The 24,189-nt window shown below is 43.1% G+C and overlaps 1 protein-coding gene across 1 annotated transcript in view; it reads right to left on the reverse strand.

Moving 5' to 3' along the window:
• The window catches only part of CLSTN2 (calsyntenin 2), a 712,988-nt gene that overhangs the window by 161,985 nt on the left and 526,814 nt on the right, over positions 1 to 24,189 (reverse strand). The window contains exons 3-4 of the mRNA XM_065942478.1: positions 7,401 to 7,596; positions 5,616 to 5,824 (exon numbers count right to left, since the gene is read on the reverse strand). Of these exons, the coding sequence (XP_065798550.1) occupies positions 5,616 to 5,824; positions 7,401 to 7,596 (405 nt within the window). The remainder of the gene's footprint in view (positions 1 to 5,615; positions 5,825 to 7,400; positions 7,597 to 24,189) is intronic.

The following is a 24,189-nucleotide window of genomic DNA, read 5'->3' on the forward strand; positions in this document are numbered from 1 at the left end:
TTTATCATAGGATATTGAATATAGTTCCCAGTGCTATACATTAGGATCATGTTGTTTATCCATCCTATATGTACTAGTTTGTATCTGCTCATCCCAAACTCCCAGTCCTTCCCTCTCCCACACCGCTTTCCCTCGGCAACTACTAGTCTGTTCTCTATGACTGTGTGACTTAGGTATTAATTTGTTTCAGTCTCAGCTTGGGGCCCCGCGCATGTGTGAAAGGGCTCAGTGTGGGTTTAGTAATGTTTTCTTTGGCTTCTGTTAACAAACTAGTTCATAGTTATAGCCATCACAAGGGGGTACTTCTGCCAGGTGGAAGCACTGTAATAGGACCAAGAGAATATGCTTCAGTAACATCAAATTGAATTTTGAACAAAAAGTTTTAGCTTTCTCTTTCTTTAAAGTTAAATGGCTCTCAAAAGATACACCTCATAGAAGAGGAAGGCTCAGGGTTTACAGGCCGTGTGACATTCAGCAGACCAACACTATTGATTGTGGGAGAAAAATAAACACATGAGCCTGCAGTCTTTGGCTCAATTTACCACAGCTCCACCTGAGTAAGAAGTCTTAATGAAACTGTCTGAGAAACTAATTTGCTTTCTCCACCACCACCAGCTTCACACAAGGGAGAATGGGTTTCAGAGGATAGGATTTGAAGCATTAGGTAAACATGAGAGTATAATATTGTTGCCGATGGTTGTGGGGGAAGGGTTGTATTTAGCTAAGTCACACTTGAAAAAATTTTTTTGAAAGATCACAAAAAACCATTCTTTTGCTTTTGTGACAATTGTTATTATTCTCCCAACTTGTTAATGATTTCTCCTAGTGGTATCTTCTCAGGAGACCTGAGTCCACAGTTACCCCAGGTGAGTACTGATCTCTGTGCGTATTTCTCTGTTCCAAATGAACCTGGGAAGCTAACTCTCAAAGAACTATCAGTATCTACCCTGTGTCATAGTGAAAGTATTTTTTGAAAACTCAGCTGGGGCAGCGGATGCAATGAGACAAGTGCACTGACCTACACTTTCCTTCTGCCGGAATTTAAATTGGAGCAGCCGTTTTAGAAAGCTACACAGGTTGGTCACTTGGCAACTACTCATACCTTTTGGCCAAGCAATTCCACATCTAAAAACCGACTCCAGGAAAATGATACAAATTGCAAACCAACAAACATGTTCATCTAAGCATTATTTATTATTAAAACATTGAAAAGGAGTAAAGAAACTGGATGCCCAGTGGTCAGGAGACGAGCTAAGCCTGAATCTCTGCTTAGATGGACTGCTGTTCACTGTAAAGTATTAATTATGAACTGTTTTATGGATGGAAAAAATCCATACAATCGAATGAAAAGTGAAAAAGGGAAAGTGTGGTCTTACTTTTGTTTCAAAACTTCATGGAAAAAGTGCTGCCAAAATGTCAGTAGTAGTTCTCTTTGATGGGATTACAAAAGTGACTTCATACTTTTCTATGCTGCCCAGTTTCCCACCAGGGGAGTGCAGATCCTCTTCTATTCAGGTGGAAGAGAAATATGTTCACATACTTGGAGATAAGTAGACTCGGGTTCACACCTCACTGTTAGGTGGCCAAGGGCCCTGACTCTCCAGGGCAGCCTGCAGAGGGCTCAGCGGAGGCTGTGTGCAACCAGCCACCGCTTGGAAGGAACGAAAGCCTGCTAAGTGGAGGCGGGTGTCCTGTGAGCCCTGCAGCTCCCTGTGAGGTCATCCCCACCCCTGGCTGAGTGCTTGCTCTGTGCTGACAGTCTGAGGAATGCCTCGTGAGATCCGCCCTTTTACACAGGCACAGTATGCATTTATTGATTACTTCGGCTGCGCTGGGTCTTCACTGTGGTGCTCGGGCTTTCTCTACTTGCGGCTGATGTGGGCTTCTCTAGTTGTGCTGTGCAGGATTAGCTGTCCCACAAGATGTGGGATCTTAGTTCCCTGACCAGGGATTGAACCCGTGTCTCTGGCACTAGAAGGCTGATTCTTAATAGTTAGACCACCAGGGAAGTCCCTCGGGCACAGTATTTAATTCCCATTTTACAATGAGGATCTGACGTCAAGTTTAAGTAATTTATCAAGGATCTACTTCTTCCCCTCTCTCTCACAGTGGTGGGCAGAGGATTAAGATGAAACTTTGTATTTTTGAACTTAAATACCATTGTCATACATTCCTGTCAAATATCACTGAGGACAGTGATAATATCACTGGTGAAAAACCTTTGGGATCAACACTCAGGGGACCTGGCTCCAGTCCCCACTCTGCCAGCTCTTCACTCTTTAGGAATAAGTTTCTCCATCGGTTCAATGGAAGTGAGGATCTAGGACCTACCAATCTGAGAGAGACTAGTCAAGTGCTAGAAGTATAGGGGGGCCGGAAGCCATCTGAAATGGATCCAAAATATCCCAAGAGTTGGCAATGCCACCGAATTAGTTACCTACTCATAATTTCAGCTTGAAAATCCATGGGGAGTGAGTGACCTTCATGTCCTAGTCACCCAGGCAAGTATCTGATAATCACGGTGTCATGAACGGAACACTCTCTATGCCAGGTCCACTGCTAACATCATCCACAGGCACTGCCTCTCCTCGAGGCCTCACTGCTACTGCCATGATATTTTAGGGGAGGAATTCAAGGGAAGGGAGGCCGAGGACCCCTGGTTGGAAGAGTTTGATTCTTGTGTTCAGACAGGTCAAACCACTTCCACGTAATGTCATCTATCCTCCCTGATGCCCTGCTCCCCTCTTTCCCCCACAAGCAAAGAGTCTGGCAGGTGGGAGGGCCTAGGAGCCATCTCCCTAAAGTCCTGGGGCCAGAATGAGTAGACCCCAACTCAGCAGTACTTTTTCTAATGTGCATGCGAGGAACTTATTCAAGGATCTGCGAAGGTCGCTGGGAGAAGTGATGGATAAGGCCCAACAGGAAAACTCATTAGAATGGGAGCTGCTTCTGTGTCTGCCCTGAAGGTCCTGCCTTCATTACTGGAGAACTGCTTCTGTAAACCTTGCCTTCAAGGGCCCACAATCCCTGGGAGTGCCCGCTCTCCTCTACATCTCAGGTTGTAAACCGACGTTGGAGGCAGAGGCCTGGCGAAGGACCATTACTCACTTTTAATGAGACAGTCAGGGAAATAAATTGGCATATGTTAGTGAAATGGCTCATCAAGGTGAGTAATTATCTTCATGGCTGGGGCAGTTTACCCTCTGATAAAGGAATTAGCATCTCCTCTCTCCCGGGGCTGTGGCTCTCCAGAACTAAGGCTGGAGGCCAAGGGCAGCTTGACCACTCGTTCTGGATGCCCTCCCCTCATCCAGTCCAGCTCTACAGCAAGAACTTGTCACTCCCCCAGTTCCGGAGCTCTGAGTCATAGACTGCACAGCTGATCATAGGAGACCAGAAAAATACAAAGCGTTATTCCATATTTATATAGTGGGGTGTGAGTGCCTGTGTGTGTGTAGTGGGAACAGGTCAGCCATGTCACAGGGCCTTGTAGGAAAAGCTATCCAGAGCAGTTCTGGCAGGCTCTACAAATGAAATCACCTGCTTCTTAATCCTGAGCCAAACTTTAATCACAGTACAATATTTTCTCCTTTACTTTATCATGCACTGATTTTGTGTCCCACAGAATTAATCTCTAGTGAGTGATGCCCAGGTATGTGACTGACACTGGCCATGTGTTTCAGCATCTTTTAAGGAAACATCTCTTCTATCATGTTATCTGCTTTATGAATATTGGTTTCATCTTTCGAGACAGATGATAAACTCCTGGAGGCCAAGGATGAAGGGATCTGTAACAGTTCCCAGGATGCAGAGCACTCTGTTACAGGGTTTCTCCCTGGTCTCAACATCAGGAACCCTGGGAAGCACCGAAGATTTGCAAGCAGGTGACTGATGCTGTTTCCCTCTAGGCACTGGCTAACAGGAGGCTCAGGGCTAAGTCACTGCCTACCCCTGGGTCTGGTTCAGGACACACTTTGTGCACCACCCTCATCCCTGATGCTGCCTTTCTAGTTTTTTTTTTTTTTTTTTTATTTTGCTAGATGGTAAGCTCCATGCGGGCAGGTTCACTTGCTTTGACTTCCCCCCTCTCTCTATTCCCAGTTTCCAGACTGTGCCTGGCACTTAATAAACATTGACAGAGTGGATGAACCTTAGGTTATACAAAGTTTACATCTTTGAGCAGTTAAATCCTGTTTGAAATAAAATGAGGATAATATACATATAACCACACACTCATGCTGATAATGAAACAATGTACTTGGCAAATAATTATCATTTGATTAATATCGAGTTATTGAGAGTTGAAGTGGGCCAAGCTGCCTGGGCCTCTGCCTATGGCGTTTATCCTGGAATGAGTTTTTAAAATAATGCTGGTGGGGAAATATCCAAATGGCTTTCTAAGTTTAGTTTGAGACTGGGGTGTAGTGGGAGGGGCCTTTCAATCCTCGTTCCCACTTGGGTGGAAATTCTAAAAAAACATTGGCAAGAATGGATAAAGGTGATGTGGCACACATATACGATGGAATATTACTCAACCACAAAAGTGGTGGAACGGTGCTGTTTGCAGAGACGTGGAGGGACCTAGAGACTGATACAGAGTGAAGTTAAGTCAGAAAGAGAAAAACAAATACTGCATATTAATTCATATATGTGGAACCTAGAAAAATGGCACAGATGAACTGTTTGCAAAGTAGAAATAGAGGCACAAATGCAGAGAACAAATGTATGGATACCAAGAGGAGAAGGGAGGGTTGGATGAACTGGGAGATTGGGATTGACATATATACACTACTATGTATAAAACAGATAACTAATGAGAGCCTACTGTATAGCACAGGGAACTCTACTCAATGCTCTGACCTAAACGGGAGGGAAATCCAAAAAAGAGGGGATATATATACATGTCCAGAGGATCCAATTTGCTGTACAGCAGAAACAAACACATTGTAAAGCAACTATAATAAAAATTAAAAAACAAAACAAAACCCCCCAAAAAATGGCAAGAGCTTCAAAGATTGCTATAGATCAGAAAATCTGCAGCTTAGAAGGTGTTTCCAAAATCTCCACCTGTTCTTTTAGTGTCTCTTTGGGAGCAGACTGTTTTGGTGCAGAAGTGATGTTATAGCTTGTTATCTAGGAAACTAAGATGTGGCTGCATTGATGGTATGGCTCACGCTTGAATGACAACAGGAAAATTCTACCAGAAAACCAACCTGTCTTCAGCATCCAGATATACGGCATTGTAAGTTCTATAGACTATTCACTAAAGAGATTTACAAAGTGTCTTGGGGTGTTTTGGAGAAGGGAATGGGAACCCACTCCAGTATTCTTGCCTGGAGAATTCCAGGGATAGAGGAGCCTGGTAGGCTACAGTCCACTGGATTGTAAAGAGTCGACCACAACTGAGCTTTAGACCTGGCTGGGCTGCTAACTATGTGAAGTCATCCCTTCTAGTGCAGGGAGTGTACCCAAGTTCTGGGTACAGAGCCTAGATCAGGGGTGGCAGGGAGGCATCACCTGGTCAAGTACATTCAGAGCCTAAACTTGGCCTTCAGAGGGGTGGGGGTGGAGCTGTTCCCTGCTCCCATCCACTGGGGTCCTCTAAGGACACTCACCATTCCTGTCGATGGCAAAAGGCACATCAGTCGTGACAATTTCATAGTTGCAAATCTGGCTATACTGGGGGGAGCAGTCTTCATCGATGGCCTCCACTTGCAGGATGCTGTCATAGATCTTGCCCTCCGTCACAATAGCCTTGTAGGCCGGCTCTTTGAAGGTGGGAGCAAACTCATTGATGTCCTTCACCTGGATATGGACCACAGCCCTAGGACAACACACAGGAAGGAAGAGATGCCAGTAATGAAAGAATTGCACCAGACTCTTGCACTTCCCATGGGCACTGATTCAGGTCCCAGGGCCAAGAGAGTGGAGAAATCATATGACAATTGGGGTGGCTGTTGTCTGAGGGCTCTGTTTCCTCCTCCACTGAGATGCCTTTGCCTGTCCTGCCCCAATCCTTTGAGATGAATTCACCCCAGAGAGATAGCCCCCACCCAGCTTCTTTGACCTTCTTGTCACCCAGCTTTAGGCAACACATTTCCACTAGAATTCAGTGGTCTCCAAGCTTTTTGGCACCAGGGACCAATTTCGTGGAAGATAGTTTTTCCATGGACCGCGGGTGGGGAAGGGGTGGTTTCAGGATGATGCAATCACATTACATTTATTGTGCACTTTATTTCTATTATTATTCTGTTAGTTCCACCTCAGATCACTAGGCATTAGATCCTGGAGGTTAGGAATCCCTGCATCTCTCTAACTTATTTGTCCATTCACACTCCACTCAGCAAGAACTGAGCCACTCTTTAGCTCAGTTCAGTTCAGTTCAGTCACTCAGTTGTGTCCGACTCTTTGTGACCCCATGGACTGTAGCACGCCTGGCTTCCCTGTCCATCACCAACTCCTGTACCTTGCTCAAATTCATGGCCATCAAGTTGGTGACGCCATCCAACTATCTCATCCCCTATTGTACCCTTCTCCTCCTGCCTTCAATCTTTCCCAGCATCAGGGTCTTTTCCAATGAGTCAATTCTTCACATCTGGTGGCCAAAGTATTGAGCCACTCTTGTGAAAAAGTGAGGTTGCTCAGTCGTGTCCAACTCTTTGTGACACCATGGACAGTAGCCCACCAGGCTCCTTCATCCATGGAATTTTCTAAGCAAGAGTACTGGAGTCGGTTGGCATTTCCTTCTCCAGGGGATCTTCCCAACCCAGGGATCAAACCTGGGTCTCCCGCATTGCAGGCAGATGCTTTAATCTCTGAGTCACCAGGGAATCCAATTTGAGAGAGTTATAACCCCAAATGAGGCTTTCTTGGTGGCTCAGATGGTAAAGAATCTGCCTGCAATGCAAGAGGCCAGGGTTCGATTCCTGGGTCAGGAAGGTATCCTGGAGAATGAAATAGCAACCCACTCCAGTATTCTTGCCTGGAGAATTTCAGTTCAGTTGTCCGTGGGGTTGCAGAGTTGGACACAACTGAGCGACTACCACTTCCACACTCTATAACCCCAAAATGAAAGGTGTTGTGACAGACAGAAGTATATGGCCCAGCAGAAATCCAGGGAAAAGTCCCAGCCAGTTCTGCAGGGATAGGTTGGATCACGGAAAGCTTCCTAGAGGAAGCGACAACTAATTTCAGTTTTGATAGTAAAATCGGAGTGTCTGCATGTGAAGCAGAGGGATAGAGTATTCCAGGGTATAAAGTGACGCATGCTGATGCCTGCAGGGGTCTGTGGACCTAGCCAGCGGTCTGGCAGACTGGAGCTTCAAGGAGTGACACGCATGTGTATCGAAACAGACAGGCAGGCAGGAGAGTGAGGCAGGGAGCTCCATCAGGTCTCTCACTTGTGAGACTTCTTCCAGGCAGTCTCCCGGGGCCCTGTGCCACAGTCATAGGCCTGGATGATGAACGTGTACTCCTTCTGCAGCTCACAGTCGATGGGGCTCTTGGCACGGAGCCGGCCTTCTCCGGACGTCTTGTTGAGCACCACGGCCTCAAAGGGCAACTCCTGGCCATGTATCTTGAATGCACAGATTTCTCCTGCAGGAAGACAGAAGGAGAGAGCAAGCATCTTAAGAACCGCCAGATTGCACACAGAACTTCGACTGGACCAGACTTACACTCCCAAAAGCCCTAGGCCATTTCCCTCCACACAGATAATTTTCAAGCCGGAAGCAGCCTTTAGGGAGCCAGCTGAACTTGTTCCTTTCTGGGATGATAACAACCGAATATCCCCCATCCAGTGTAGTTGGCAGAAAAAGCATGGGGGTGGGGAGGGTGGTCATCACGCAGGGGAGCTGGCTGCTCATCCCAGTTTGCCAGTTTTCCTGGCAGGTTTTTCGCCTGCCCTCTGCCCAGTATGAGATTAAGAAATTTGACCACAGTCAAAAGACAAATGACTGCAGAGGAAAGGAGAAAAAGGCCAAAGCTTTCACTGTCTTTTGCTCTGTGACAACATCCTCGATTCTTGAAAGTGTGCTCCGTGAAGCAGTGACCTGGGCATCCCTGGGGAGCTTGTTAGGGTTACAGACTCCTAGGATCTGGATCCTGGACCTCCTGAGTCAGGAACTGTATCTTTTTAATGTTTTTTTTAGTATGTCCATTATATCTTTTTTTTTTTGAAGTATAGTTGATTTATAATATTGTGTTAATTTCTGCTGTACAGCCAAGTGACTTAGTTATACATATGTATATATGTATATACATTCTTTTTTATGTTCTTTTGCATTACAGTTTATCACAGGATATTGAATATAGTTCCCTGTGCTACAGTAGGACCTTGTTTTTTATCTATCCTATAAACAATAGTTTGCATCTGCTAACTTAATTAGGGTCCCCAGGTGACCTGTTTGCTCAGTAAATGTGAGCAGCACTGCTCTGCTCTGTCCTTCACTCCTGGTTTAAGCACCCCACGATGCTGCAGCCCCCTTCCTGTCTCACACCCACTACTTCTCTGTGGGGACTGGGGAAGACACCACTCCGAGTTTGCCATAGTCTCTCCAAACAGTGGAGCTGAGTCTATGTGAGTTTCAGAATCCCCGTGGAACCTGAGAAACCACCTTCTTAAAGAACTGACCATGTTGTAAAATGAATGCATTTCTCTCCTCCAGCTGGGTTTATGTGTATTATACCTTTTTCTCTGCATTAAAATGATAAAGCAATAAAAATATCTTCTTTACCTTAATTGGTGAATATTAATTTCTTGAACCCTGACTGTGAGCCCTGTAGTAAGTGTTCTGGAAAGTACTAAAGGTTTGAGACACATTCTCTCCCTGGGTGAGGAAGCTTACAGAGTTGTTGGGGAGACAATGTGTAGATGTCCAGAAGGACCATTCATAGTGTAAAGAGCTTGGTGAGCATCATGTGACATGGGTATCAAGGGGTCCAGGCTTCTGGTGAATAAAATATAGGCTTGAGCCCAAGGGCCTGAGTCATGTTGCAGGTTTGCTACTTACTAGCTGATTTAGTCAAATTATGTTGACTTGCTGGGTTTAAACTGTGTCATCAGGAAAAGCACCCAGGAGATGATGTCGCAGGGAGAGCATCTAACTGGCATGCCCCAACCCTGGTCTGACATTGTCCCAGCTGCACTGCTGGGACCAGGGTGAGGTGCCTACTGTATATACTTTAATGCGGTCCTCACATTCAGAGTGACCAGGCACCTGCCCAGCTGCTCCAAAGAATGGACACCACGAGAAGAAGGGATAACATGACTGCATGTCTGCTCTGCCCAGGCATCCAACTTTGTACCTCCACCCAGGTGATCTGGTTTAATCATCCCAGCAAACCTGCAAGGCAGACATTTTATACCAATTTGTACAAATTAGCAACAAAAAGGATCAGAGAAGTTATTGCTTGCACAATGTCACAGAGTGAAAGTTGGTATGAACCCCAGGTATGGCTGAATCCTAACTCCACACACTTTCTGCTGCACTGCAGTATCCCCAAGCAGCCTTCTCAGAGGACCACTGCAGGAATTGCTTCCGGTGACATTCCAAAATCCTGTTCAAGCCTCACTCAGGAGAGAAAGCCCCCATTTTACATAGAGGAAGCAAGCCCTGATCTCTTACTAACAATGTTTTCTGAGATGGTCAATCAATACCAATTTTACCTTTAGGCTTTTGTTTTTTATTATTTCATCGATCCTCAATTTCATTATGAACACTCCATTTTCACCACATTCCCTCCTGGCCATTTCTCAAATGTAGTCATGGAATAATGAACAAGACAGACAGCTTGTGGGCCAGGCTCTAACAAGAAGGCTGCTTCCCATTATGTCACTGCACTGCCTCTTGGACAAGACTAGGTCTACAGCCTTGAAGGTGAGAGAAGGGGTTTCATCCCACCCTCATTTCATTTCTGCTCTGAACTGGCTGGGCTTGAAGAGATGGACTTCTGACATGCCTGCCTTGAGATTCTATCTCAAGATCAACGCCAGTTACCGGAATACTAGCAGTAAATGTGCCCAGATTAGTTCTAGGGTATTCTCTGAAGTTCCCAACTACTGCCACAATTCTAAGACTCACTGGATCCTTTCTCTTTGAAGAGTCCAATTAAACTGAACGTAAATGAGGGCAATTCTCTGTTGGAGACACTTGATCTCATCTAGAGTAGTCCTCAAGGCTCAGAAATCCTGAACCAGAAGAAAGGAGAGGAAGGAGGAAAAGGCAAAGGAGGAGGGGGAGATGCAGACACAAGAGGAAGCTGAGAAAAGTAAACCTCATGGCCACACGTTATCACGGAACTAAATGCAGTTCAATTCAACTCAATAGAACCAGTAATTTTTGAGAACAGAGTAAGTGCAAGGCACTGTGCTGGACCTGGAGACACAAAGAAAACAGCTTGGATACCTTAAGGCAGTGATCCCCAGGGCCTTTGGTACCAGGAACTGATTTCATGGAAGATGATTTTTCCACAGATTGGGGATGTGGGGGGATGGTTTCAGGATGATTCAAGTCATTGCATTTATCGTGCACCCCATTTCTAATCCAATGTCACCACTGATCTGACAAGAGGCACTGGTCTGTGGCCCAGAGGGTGGGGATCCCTCCCTTAAGGCATAAAGTTACCCAATCCTCAAGTCCTCATTACCTCCTAAAAGAGACAGTGAAATTCACAAGGGCTATGCCATGCTCACTTAGTCTGCACCAGCTCAGACTGAGATGGGACTTAGCCTCCTTTGAACAAAAATTAGAATTCACCCTAGTGAAATACATCGCCCTCGTTGATCCCACCTCTTCATCTGACTTTTGTGTTCTGGCTGCAAAAATGTTCATTCATTTATTCATCCATCATCCATTTCATAAATATTTATTAGGAACTATGTTCTCTGCTTTATTGACTATGCCAAAGCCTTCGACTGTGTGGATCACAATAAACTGTGGAAAATTCTGAAGGAGATGGGAATACCAGACCACCTGACCTGCCTCTTGAGAAACCCGTATGCAGGTCAGGAAGCAATAGTTAGAACTGGACATGGAACAACAGACTGGTTCCAAATAGGAAAAGGAGTACGTCAAGGCTGTATATTGTCACCCTGCTTATTTAACTTATATGCAGAGTACATCATGAGAAACGCTGGGCTGGAAGAAGCACAAGCTGGAATCAAGATTGCCGGGAGAAATATCAATAGCCTCAGACATGCAGATGACACCACCTTATGGCAGAAAGTGAAGAGGAACTAAAAAGCCTCTTGATGAAAGTGAAAGAGGAGAGTGAAAAAGTTGGCTTAAAGTTAGCTTAAAGCTAACTTAAAGCTAACTTCAGAAAACTAAGATCATGGCATCTGGTCCCATCACCTCATGGGAAATAGATGGGAAGACAGTGGAAACAGTGTCAGGCTATTTTTTGGGTCTCCAAAATCACCACAGATGGTGATTGCAGCCATGAAGTTAAAAGACACTTACTCCTTGGAAGGAAAGTTATGACCAACCTAGATAGCATATTAAAAAGCATATTAAACTTAGATAGCATAATAAAGAGACATTACTTTGCTAACAAAGGTCCGTCTGATCAAGGCTATGGTTTTTCCAGTAGTCATGTATGGATGTGAGAGTTGGACTATGAAGAAAGCTGAGCGCCGAAAAATTGATGCTTTTGAACTGTGGTGTTGGAGAAAACTCTTGAGAGTCCCTTGGATTGCAAGGAGGTCCGACCAGTCCATCCTGAAGGAGATCAGTCCTGGGTGTTCATTGGAAGGACTGATGCTGAAGCTGAAACTCCAATAATTTGGCCATCTCATGCGAAGAGTTGACCCGTTGGAAAAGACCCTGATGCTGGGAGGGATTGGGGGCAGGAGGAGAAGGGAACGACAGAGGATGAGATGGTTGGATGGCATCATCGACTCGATGGGCATGAGTATGAATAAACTCCGGGAGTTTGTGATGGACAGGGAGGCCTGGCATGCTGCGATTCATGGGGTCGCAAAGAGTGGGACATGATTGAGCGACTGAACTGAACTGAACTGATGCTCCCAGCACTGATGAAAATAGTGATGATCAAACTCCAGGCCTGATCTATAAGCTGATAGCAGTCCAGCACAGGAGGAAGTTAAGGAATTGGATAATCACCTGCTGTCAGGAAGGATGGTGATGGTGATATGTGTGTTGAAGGAGGTGCTAAGAGTCCTGACCTGGGCAGACTGGGCAGGGAGGTCTGAGCTAGATGTGATGGATGAGCTGAAATCACAGGAAGAGAAAAAGGGAGACACCCAGGCCACAGGAGAATGAACTGAGTTTCAAGCGGGGGTAACACATGGGAGCCCTTCAGCAGGAAGGGACAAGGGGTTGCAGAGACCCGTGTGGCAGGAGCAGAGGCAATGGGGCAGGGTCAGCTTCATGAATTTGCAACCAGAGAGGCACTCAGGGGCCATGTGCTCAAGAGGGCCCTGAGCATGGTTGAAATCTCCACTGTTGCCACACTGAAATTCTTAATAATGCTATCTTTGAACTTGGGTTTTGTAAATGAAATCTGGTGGGACAATGGAGTCTTTCTTGAGTAACGGAGGTGCTCCCTATTCATTGCTCCCCCTTCGTATCTAGTGGTCAGGATATGCCACGAGCAGAGCATTCTTAGTGGACCCATGATGTGGAGAAGGAGATTCAGGAATCTCAGCGAGAGCAAGGTGAGCATGTGACATCTACAACTGAGTAATCCACTAGGCAGGGAGCTGATAACCCCATGAGGCTACCCTTTCTATTTAAACCAAAATTGAACATAGAACAAAGGCAAGTGACCAAAGAACCTTGTAATATCCTCTCTTACTATGTTCTTCCCTGTAGTAGCCAATCACTTAGGCTGAAAAGGATGACAGAGAGGTAAAGATAAAACCATTCATTATTCCTTTTCTTTTTACACCATCCTTACTACCAGCAAGTTAAAGGTACAGAACGTTACAATATATGCATACGAATATATGTACAATATATGCATACGAAGAAGTGAAATGAAAACAGTTGAGTATTGCTTATGTAGCATTTATACTGCTCTGGTGAAGAATAAAATATGTATGCATACCTGAGCTAGGACATGCAAATTCTGTAGTTTTCAGAGATTACTGCATAGCAGTTAACTGCTCTTCTATTTGCATTTGAAACTGCCATTGCATAGATAGTATAAAGATAAATGGTAGAAATTATGCTAATAAATGAAATTTTTAATTTTTCTTTACTTAGAATCACATCAAATAGAAAATTAAAAACACAGCAAGTTGAAAGAGACACTGAAAGACAGGAATGTGCTGGGACAGAGTCCTGAGGAAGAAGGATATTTAAAATTGCAGTTCCCAATATCTGTGAGTGACACATTGGGCTGTCTTGATCTTTTGTGAGGCCTGTCACCAGAATTTGTTATCACTAATAAAGCACAGTAGTAGGAGGGTGATATACTTAAAAGATCAGACCTAATGGCTTCCATATAAAAAATATCACTTTTAAAATCTTGCTTTCCAATCTGCTTTCCTGGGTGGGGCAGTTGGTGTGTGACCTGTGTGTGGGAATTCAACGCACAGATGCACAAGCACTTGTGATCAGCAATGGACTCTGTGGTGAAATGAGGCCAGCATGGGGCATTAGCTGTGGCCCAACGTGGTTGAACTCTGCTTCACCGAGAGTCCCTGGAGGGGTCAGACCAGTAGAGGACCCCCTGCAATGTCTGAGCAAGGGAGGTTGTCATGTGGCTCCAGCCCCTCATCACCTGCCTCTTTCTCACAAATACCTTTTCCTCTGCACTAACACACCATATGACACATCAGCAGAAATTGCGGTAGTTTTCTCTTGAAAAAAAAAAACTCTCTCTTAATTCCTCCTATAAGATTCTGGGGAAAATGGATGAATGAAGAAATAGATGAAATTGATGAATGAATGAATTAATGAAACTGATTTTTAGAATATATTTTCTCCATACCCTTGAATACCCTTGACCAACAGATTGGGTTGATTTTCTTTTTCAGGTGCAAAGACTGAGCCTCAGAGAGATTAAGTGGTTGACCCAAGGTCTCTTTGATAGTAAGGAGTGGATCAAGAACTGAGATCTAGACCCTTTGAATGTAAATGCTGTGTCCTCTGTCCTTTCATGTTGCTTACCACTCTGTGGGTATGATGTTCTAAGAGAGGGGTTTTCAAAGTGTGATTTGTACACCCCTTGGGTCCCTAGCGGAAAAGGCAATGGCACCCCACTCCAGTATTCTTGCCTGGAAAATCCCATGGACGGAGAAGCCTGGTGGGCTGCAGTCCATGGGGTCGCTAAGAGTCGGACACGCCTGAGCGACTTCACTTTCACTTTTCTCATTCACGCATTGGAGAAGGAAATGGCAACCCACTCCAGTGTTCTTGCCTGGAGAATCCCAGGGACGGGGGAGCCTGGTGGGCTGACGTCTGTGGGGTTGCACAGAGTCGGACACGACTGAAGTGACTTAGCTTAGCTGGGTCCCTAAGGGCCTTTCTGCAAGGTCCTCAAAGTCAAAACCTAAGATGTTATGGGACTTTTTCCCTGTTGATGTTTGCACTGATGGTACAAAAGCAATGGTGAATAACGTGCTGATGCCTTAGTAGCGCCTGACTGCGTTCTAGGTGACAGGTAGTCAAGTGTAAAAATAAAGGAAGAAGTCCAATTTCACTTAAGAATGTCTTTAATGATGCAGCAAATATTGCCAATTTTCATAAATCTCAATCCTTGAGTACATATATTTTAATATTCTTCATAACAAAATGGAAAGTGCTCATGAAGCATCTTTGTAGAGCAAAGTATGGTAGGAAAAGCATTCCTGTGATTAAAGTTGAGTGGGAGTTAAACTAGGATGTTTTCATAGGAGATGCTACTTTTACTTGAAAGAATGACTGACAGACAAACTATGTTTATTCAAATGAGTGTGTGGCAGACTTTCTTTTAAAGTAAGTCTGTCACTTCAAGGAAAAGAACTCATCATAGTGGTTAACCAATGATAAATTTGAGACTTCAATTTTGGAAAATCTCTGTCTGCCACAGACAGTGTGACAATTTACCAATGCTTTAATACTTTTCTGATGAAATGAGTAGTGGTATTAAGGAGTGTAAATGTTGATAGGGTATAATGAAATATGTCAGCTTTTGAAAGGTCTACTTAACCTGAAATCAATATCTCCTAAATGACCAATGCATATTGTTATGCAGAATGTATGAGTAAAAGATTCATTCAAAGTGTGAAATGGAACAACGGATTTTAATACAGCAGTATATAATAAGTTCATCGATGTGATTTCAGATTCTTGATGGCAGCTAAACTTTAAGAAACTATTACTGTGACTTCCCTGGTGGTCCAGTGGTTGAGAGTCTGCCTGTCAATGTAAGGGGGTATGGGTTCCATCCCTCGTCTGGGGCGATCTCACACGCCTCAGAGCAACTAAGCCCATGTACCACAACTACTGCACCCACACTCTGAAGACTTCGGGCCACAACAGGAGAAGATACCACAATGAGAAGCTCACACACCACAACTAGAGAAAGCCTACTTACAGCAATGAAGACCCAGCAGAGCCAAAACAAATAAATAATTTAAAAAAGAAGCTATTACTTACAGTGTTCTGGTGCAGTATCAGAGAAGAACAGCTACAATTATCTGAAAAGATTAAAATACTCCTTCCTTTTCCAACTATATACCTGAGTGAGGCCCTATTTTTTTCTCCACATACTTTAACCTACACAGCATATCACAACAGATTGAAGGGAGAGAAATTATGAGGATCGAGCTGTCCTCTATTGAAGCAGACATTGAAGAGACTGCAAAAATGTGCACAGTACAACTCTTCACACTAATTTTGTTTTGGAAAATTTATTTTTTGGGTCAAATCAGTTATATATGTTAACCTGTAATGAGTTTATTATTGTGATTTTTTAAAAAATAAGTTAATAAATTAGCATTTGGAAGCTTCTCAATTTTTGTTTTGAATACAGTAAATATCAGTAGATATAACCCAAAGTGTCATTAGCAATGTTTAAGAGTATAATGTGGTCATGAAACCAAAAAGTCAATCATTTACCAACCACAGTGACCAGCCAGATCATGATTCCATATTCTATTCCTGGTACTTGCAACATGATCCACCACCTGTCAGAAAACTCCTGATCTCAGAGCAACTCAGCTTTCTTTGCATTGCACAGCAGGGGCATTTGTAATAAGAAGAACCAGGCAGAGCTTGATATCAACAAGGTGCTGGGGGTGGGGCTTCATTTCTACATCTTCACTGAAGCATGGATGGTTAACATCTGGCTCTGGAGCCAGACAGGCTGGACTCGAATCCTCCATTATCTACATGTGTGACCTTGGGCGAGTCACTTATCTCTCTGTGACTGTTTTCTCATCTATGAACTGGCATGATATTAGTAACAGTTATTCATAGCATTCTTGGTTGTTGGAAGGATTAAATGAGTTAATACATGCAAAACACTTAACAGTGCTTGCCATGAAGTAAGTACTATATATATATATATGTTAGTGCTTGCCATTGTTATTATATTGAAGAAAAGCCACACACTTCTGGCAAACTCCCTGTTCATGTTTCAGAATGGAGAGGCCAAATGTGGAGTTCATTTCACCATCAGAAATATTTTCAATGTGTGTCACATGTGTCATTAAAAACAGTCTGGGGGCTTCTCTCATGGTCTAGGGGTTAAGAATCCACCTACCAGTGCAGGGGACACGGGTTTGATCCTTGGTCCGGGAATATTCCGTGTGCCATGGAGCAACTAAGCCTATGGGCTACAACTACTGGAGCCTGAATGCACCAGTGCCTGTGCTCCACGACAAGAGAAGCCACCACAATGAGAAGCCTGCACACCACAACTGGAGAGTAGCCTCTGCTTGCTGTAATTAGAGAAAGCCCCATGTGCAGTAATGAAGACCCAGCACAGCCAAAAGCAAATAAAAGTTAAAAAAAAAAAGAGCATTTGCCTAACAAGCAAACAGTCTGGCAGCTCCTTAAAGTACTTTACACTTATCAGTCACAGCTTAACAACTTTCCTGGTTATTGTTGGCCAATGATTGCATCCTGTGAATCTGCAAAATCTCGTCCAGGGCAAGTCCTGCCTCATGGGGAGAGATTCTGTGGGGGTGGGTTTGTGTGTCTGTCTGATTTTGCTCATCACAGTGACAGGAGGTTGCTAATGGCCTTTACCAGGCAGGAGTCAAGGGTGCTAAGGGCTTTCCTGGCCCTTCGTTTGGTAAAGAACCTGCCTGCCAGTGCAGGAGACACAAGAGACACAAGTTTGATCCCTGGATTGGGAAGATCTCCTGCAGAAGGAAATGGCAACTAGCTCTAGTATTCTTGCCTGGGAAATCTCATGAATGGTGGAGCCTCGCAGGCTACAGTACATGGGGTCCCAAAGAGTCGGACATGACTGAGTGACTGAGCATGTACGCATGTAAAGGTGCTAAACGGCCTGTCCTGAGCGGGCCAGTCTTATAGCACTGAGAACAGTCTCGCCCGGAATGGCCATAGCATCTCCTTGAGAAACATTGCACCCCAAGCAGATAGAATTGTTGGAACAAACATCAGGCCAGGTCCATGACCCCAGGTTTGAGGAAAATGGGAGATCTTGCCAAGGTTTCTGCTTCAGATTGGTGAGGTCCCTGCCGTTGGCGGATGGCACCATCGGCTCTGAGCTGCGTGCTCTGTTCTCCCAGAACACACGCTCGGCAGGCAGGGAATACTGACCACACCGCCTGAGGGCTGGGCAGCAGGGTTTCCTAACGTGTACTCCACACCTCTATGAGGAGCCGCCTGTAGTCACTAAAGGTGTAATAAAAAAGACAGGACAAGTGCTAGTCACACCAAGCGGTAATCATGTGCAGAACATCAAATTAAGGCTGAACTTACACTTTAAAAAAAAGGTTGATTTTAAGCCCTCCCACTTCAAACAAAAACGTGAAATTTCCAAAAGTGAAAAGTTGAAGGGAAAGGTTCAAAGGAGTGTCCTTGAACTTGGCTGCCCCCTCATGTATCTAGGTGGCAGGAAAATCTCAGATCAACCTACACAGGCCTTGCTCTGAGCCCCAGCTCTGCTCTTCTCAGCTTTATGACCGTGAGTGTATCCCAAGTTCCTCTTCACAACTGAGGATATAGCCATGTCTAATCCTGAACGTTCAGTGAGGCTGCACTGACACCCTAAATGTGAAAGAACTTTGGAAGGCATAAGACTCTATCTACTTTTTATTATTACAGTTATAATAAATCCTGCCTGAAGACCTGCAGCCGCTACAAGCATATTGGCAACTTACTTTGTTTCTATTAGAAACCAAAGGTGGCGGTGGGGGAATGTCACCATTTACAGTTATCTACTCAGTATTGAGCAAAAATAAAATATACTCTCTTATTTCAAAAGTCATTTTCATTTTCCTAAAGCTTTGTGCTAAATCAAAATCCCCCTCCTTTTGGAAGATTAACACAGCGGTTATGTTGTTGCTGAAACACCAATGAAGTTAATGCATTTTCTCCTTCTTCAACAACATTGTTGAAAGAATAAATGGTGTAGCAACCAATGTATATACTGAGATTTGGAGTGATCTCCAGGGTTCAATGAGTTACAACTGGGTCACAAAGAGCTTGGAGAGATGTCAGGCAACCATTTGTCTGGTTGGAGCCCATGGTCTGGAGGTGAAGGACTCCCAAGTACAAAAGCATGCTGTAGTTATCATTCACTCATCAAATCTTCCCCAGGTATAAAAAAATAAAGTAAGAAGAAAATGAATAATAATAGTTTGTAAAATTTACTCTAGCTTACATTTATTGGGTATTTATAGTGAGCCAGACATTAATTTAGGGCTACACCTTCCCTAATGGCCCAGTTGGTAAAGCATCCACCTGCAATTCAGGAGACCCTGGTTTGATTCCTGGGTCAGGAAGATCTGCTGGAGAAAGGATAGGCTACCCACTCCAGTATCCTTGGGCTTCCCTGGTGGCTCAGCTGGTAATGAATCTGCTTGCAATGAGGGAGACCTGGGTTGGGCAGATCCCCTGGAGAAGGGAAAGGCTACCCACTCCAGTATTCTGGCCTGGAGTATTCCATGCACTGTATAGTCCATGGGGTCGTAAAGAGTCAGACACAACTGAGCGACTTTTACTTCACTTGAAAACAAGTAGCCCGCTTCTCTCTGTGCTGACCAGCCTGGCCACGGATGGGAGGTTTAGATGAACCAGAGATCAGCTCTGTCGTTGAGAACAGGAGAAGGAGGCAGGCATACAAAGAGATGAGTGCGACAGTAGCCGTTGAGGCTACAGTAGGTGTCTGCTCTGGGTGTTAGGACATAAAGGATGATGGATCAGTCAATCTCTCTCCTAAATACTTCCAGAATTAGTTGTGGTTATCATGTGGCCACCACCATAACTGCAAGAAGGAAAACTTTTCAGCCTCTCTTGAGACAAGACCCTGTTCTGTGGATACAGCCATGTCTTTCTCTTTGCAAAGGTTTTGGAGCTGCTTTTCACAACAGAAGGATCAGTGTCTAAGAAAAGGTAAACCTAGATTCAAACCCTGACTCTTCACTTGTCTTCTCTAAAATTTATATAAAGTTAATCTTTCCTATACCTTCATCTCTCCATTTGTGAAATGGGAATACAGCAATCTCCCTCCAATGGCCACCATATTATAATTAGAATAGTACTTTTTTCTTTCTGAAGCTGAGAATTTACGATGGCATCAACTGGGTTAAGTGATTTGTGAAAAGCTATAGAATGAATGGATTCTCATCGCAGCTGAATGAGGGAGGCAACAGAAAGCAATGGCAGGCCATATCAGATGGTCTCCTTCCTAGTTCTACTGTGTGATCTTACCAATGTTAGTAATGCCCAGTCCTTCTGCTGACCTCACTGGTTAATCCTGAGGTGTCTACAATTCAGATCAGGTGTGGACAGATGGCAGGAGGAGGGAATGAGCAAGAAAACCTCATTGACCAGGGCAGTGACTGTTTATAGTGGCTGGATATTTAATATTTGACAAGAGAGTGTTTAATTTTTGAGTGTATCAAAAATTACTGGCCTAAATGCAATTATAGGATGGGGATAAGTACCTTTCCCACTGCCAGTGGGAATGAGGACTGTAAAATAAGGGTAGAGAAACTTATTTAAAAATGAAGAATCTTGTTTGCACATAGCTTTTGGATACAGATGAAGACCTACAAAACCTTCTAGAATTAACACCAAAAAAAGATGTCCTTTTCATTATAGGAGACTGGAACGCAAAAGAAGGAATTCAAGAGATACCTAGAGTAACAGGCAAATTTGGCCTTGGAGTACAAAATGAAGCAGGGCAAAGGCTAACAGAGTTTTTCCAAGAGAATGCACTGGTCATGGCAAATACCCACTTCCAACAACACAAGAGATGATGCTACACATAGACATCATCAGATGGTCAATACTGAAATCAGATTGATTATATTCTTTGCAATCGAATATGGAGACGCTCTATACAGTCAGCAAAAACAAGACCAGGAGCTGACTGTGGCTTAGATCATGAACTCCTTATTGCAAAATTCAGACTTAAATTGAACAAAGTAGGGGAAACCACTAGACCATTCAGGTATGACCTAAATCAAATCCCTTATGATTATAGAGTGGAAGTGACAAATAGATTCAAGGGATTAGATCTGAAAGACAGAGTGCCTGAAGAACTATGAACGGAAGTTTGTAACATTTTATAGGAAGTGGTGATCAAAACCATCCCCAAAAGAAATGCAAAAAGGCAAAACGGTTGTATGAGGAGGCCTTACAAATAGCTGAGAAAAGCAGAGCAGTTGAAGGCAAAGGAGAAAAGGAAAGATATATCCATCTGAATGCAGACTTCCAAAAAATAGCAAGGAGAGATAAGAAAGCCTTCCTCAGTGATCAGTGCAAGGAAATAGAGGAAAACAATAGAATGGGAAAGACTAGAGATCTCTTCAAGAAAATAGAGATACCAAGGGAACATTTCATGCAAAGATGGGCTTAATAAAGGACAGAAATGGTATGGATCCAACAGAAGTAGAAGATGCTAAGGAAAGCTGACAAAAATCCACATAACTATACAAAAAAGATTTTCACAACCAAGACAACCATGATGGTGTGATCACTCATCTAGAGCCAGACATCCTGGAATGTGAAGTCAAGTGGGCCTTAGGAAGCATCACTATGAACAAAGCCAGTGGAGGTGATGGAATTCCAGTTGAGCTATTTCAAATCCTAAAAGATGATGCTGTTAAAGTGCTGCACTCAATATGCTAGCAAATTTGGAAAACTCAGCAGTGGCCACAGGACTGGAAAAGGTCCATTTTCATTCCAATCTCAAAGAAAGGCAATGCCAAAGAATGTTCAAACTACCACACAAATTTCTCTCATCTAGCATACTAGCAAAGTAATGCTCAAAATTCTCTAAGCTAGGCTTCAACAGTACATGAACCAAGAACTTCTAGATCTAGGTTTAGAAAAAGCAGAGGAACCAGAGATCAAATTGTCAACATCGTTGGATCATAGAAAAAGCAAGAGAATTCCAGAAAAAAAAATCTACTTCTGCTTTATTGACTATGCCAAAGCCTTTGACTGTGTGATTCACAACAAACTGTGAAAAATTCTTCAAGAGATGGGAATACCAGACCACCTGACCTGCCTCCTGAGAAATCTGTATGCAGGTCAAGAAGCAACAGTTACAACTAGATGTGGAATAACAGATTGGTTCCAAATTGGGAAAAGAGTACATCAAGTCTGTATATTGTCACCTTGCTTATTAACTTCTATGCAGAGTACATCATGCAAAATGCTCCGATGAAGCACAAGTTGGAATCAAGATTGCTGGGATATATATCAATAAACTCAGGTATGTGGATGACACCACCCTGATGGCAGAAAGCAAAGGGTAACTAAGGAACCTCTTGATGAAAGTGAAAGAGGAGAGTGAAAAAGCTGGCTTAAAACTCAACATTCAAAAAACTAAGATCATGGCATCCAGTCCCATCACTTTATGGCAAATAGGTGGGGAAACAATGGAAACAGTGAGAGACTTTATATTCTTGGGCTCCAAAATCACTCCAAATGGTGACTGCAGCCATGAAATAAAGACTCTTGCTTTTTGGAAGAAAAGTTATCACAAACCTAGACAGCATATTGCAAAACTGAGACATTAATTTGCTGACAAAGGTCCATCTAGTCAAAGCTATGATTTTTCCAGTAGTCATGTATGGATGTGAGAGTTGGACCATAAAGAAAGCTGAGTGCCAAAGAATTGACACTTTTGAAATGTGGGGTTATAGAAGATTCTTGAGAGTCCCTTGGACTGCAAGGAGATCAAACCCGTCCATCCTGAAGGAAATCAACTCAATATTCATTGGAAGGACTGACGCTGAAGCTGAAACTCCAATACTTTGGTCACCTGATGTGAAGAGCTGACTCATTGGAAAATACTCTGATGCTGGAAAAGACTGAAGGTAGAGGAGAAAGAGATGACAGGATGAGATGATTGAATGGCATCACTGACTCAATGGACATAAGTTTTAGCAGGCTCTGGGAGTTAGTGATGGACAGAGAAGCCTGGCGTGCTATAGTCCATGGGGTCACAAAGAGTTGGACATGACTGAGTGACTGAACTGAACTGACAGGTGAGTCAGACGCACTTCACAATCATCACCTTGAGCCTTATCTCAAGGTGATGCTAACTCCTTTTCCCTTAGAGAAAATAAAATGGATGTTAAAGCATCCCAGAAAGTGAATAAGTCACATACAAATATAATGGCCTTTCACTACTGTCCAATTATCTCCATCAACAAAATTTTTGTAAGCACCTACTTGCTGTCAGAAGTGAATCTTACTAGGTGCCGAGGTCTCCAGAACCCCAAGACTCTGTCCTTACTCTCCTGGGGCTCACAATGGAGTTTTAGAAATAGAAGCTGTATATTAGAACAAATAATTAAAGATGTTTGAGGCTAATAAGTGCTAATGAGTTCTCAAGATATAAGGGCTGAATATTGCAGCCTCTTCAATTAATCAGAAGAAGACCTAATATTCAAATAGAATTGGTAGAATCATGCTGACAGCTAAAATCTTTGGAATCTTTCTGTCCCCCTTTTCCTCAGTGTCCAGACAGAGGGCTCAGACATGGCCTCAAGATTGAACCCGTCAGAGGTTCAAGCTCAGTTTTTATTTTCCCTGCCTCCTTTATTCTGAGTTTTTTTCATCTGCAGTGTCTTTTGGAACTTGGATAGACACAGGATGAAAGTTTCTCTTCAAAGAATGACTTCTTGAACACTTTATATTTTTCACTGTGGAAAAAGACCTTTTTAATGAAAAATAGAATGTAAAATTTCTCAATAATTTTCTATTTGCTAACATATCAAAATGATTATATTAGATAGTTTGGGTTACATAACATATATTAGTAAAACCAATTTCACCCATTTCTTTTTACTGCTTTAGTGAGGCTACTAAAAAACATAAATGATGTATCTGTTTGAATTATGCCTCTGTTGGACAATGCTGCTCTACATTATTAATAATATACATCATTAAAGGCTAATTTTCCTATGAAAATAAATGTAAAATAGAGAGATTCACTCTGTAGAACTGTTCTGCTTTAACACTGATTTTTATTTCTTAGCATGATTCCTAACATTTAGGAGAATGCTCCCTCTTAAAAAACAGCCCATTTGGCCTTCTTCAGATGATAAATTCAAATTTACCTCAAGTTCCCAAAGTGTTCATTGTCAGGCTTTGAATTAACATTGCATCTTAATGATTGCTTGGATGGCATTGTTATAGGACAAAAAATATTTGAAATTTTAATGACAGTAAAAATTTAAATAATAGCACAGTGGTCACTTTTATAAATTCACATGTATGTACTGATAAATGGTTTTAATACTAATTACCAGCTATGGTAGAAGTCTTTTGACAATAAAGTTCTAGTTTACAATTCATTTACTCTCTAGAATTCAAAATGTATAGCTCTTTATAAAGAAAATTTTATTTTTATAAAACAAATTTAATATTACACTAGTCATATTAATACTAAATAATACTTTTATAAAATAATAAATATATATTGCAAAAGTCATACTATGTCAATATTCTTATTGTACTTTTCCTAGTTAGAATCATTCAGATTCACACAAATTCAATGCACTGTGCTCCTTTCCCTGTG

This window comes from Muntiacus reevesi, chromosome 8, assembly GCF_963930625.1.
Source record: "Muntiacus reevesi chromosome 8, mMunRee1.1, whole genome shotgun sequence".
NCBI classification, from domain to species: Eukaryota; Metazoa; Chordata; class Mammalia; order Artiodactyla; family Cervidae; genus Muntiacus; species Muntiacus reevesi.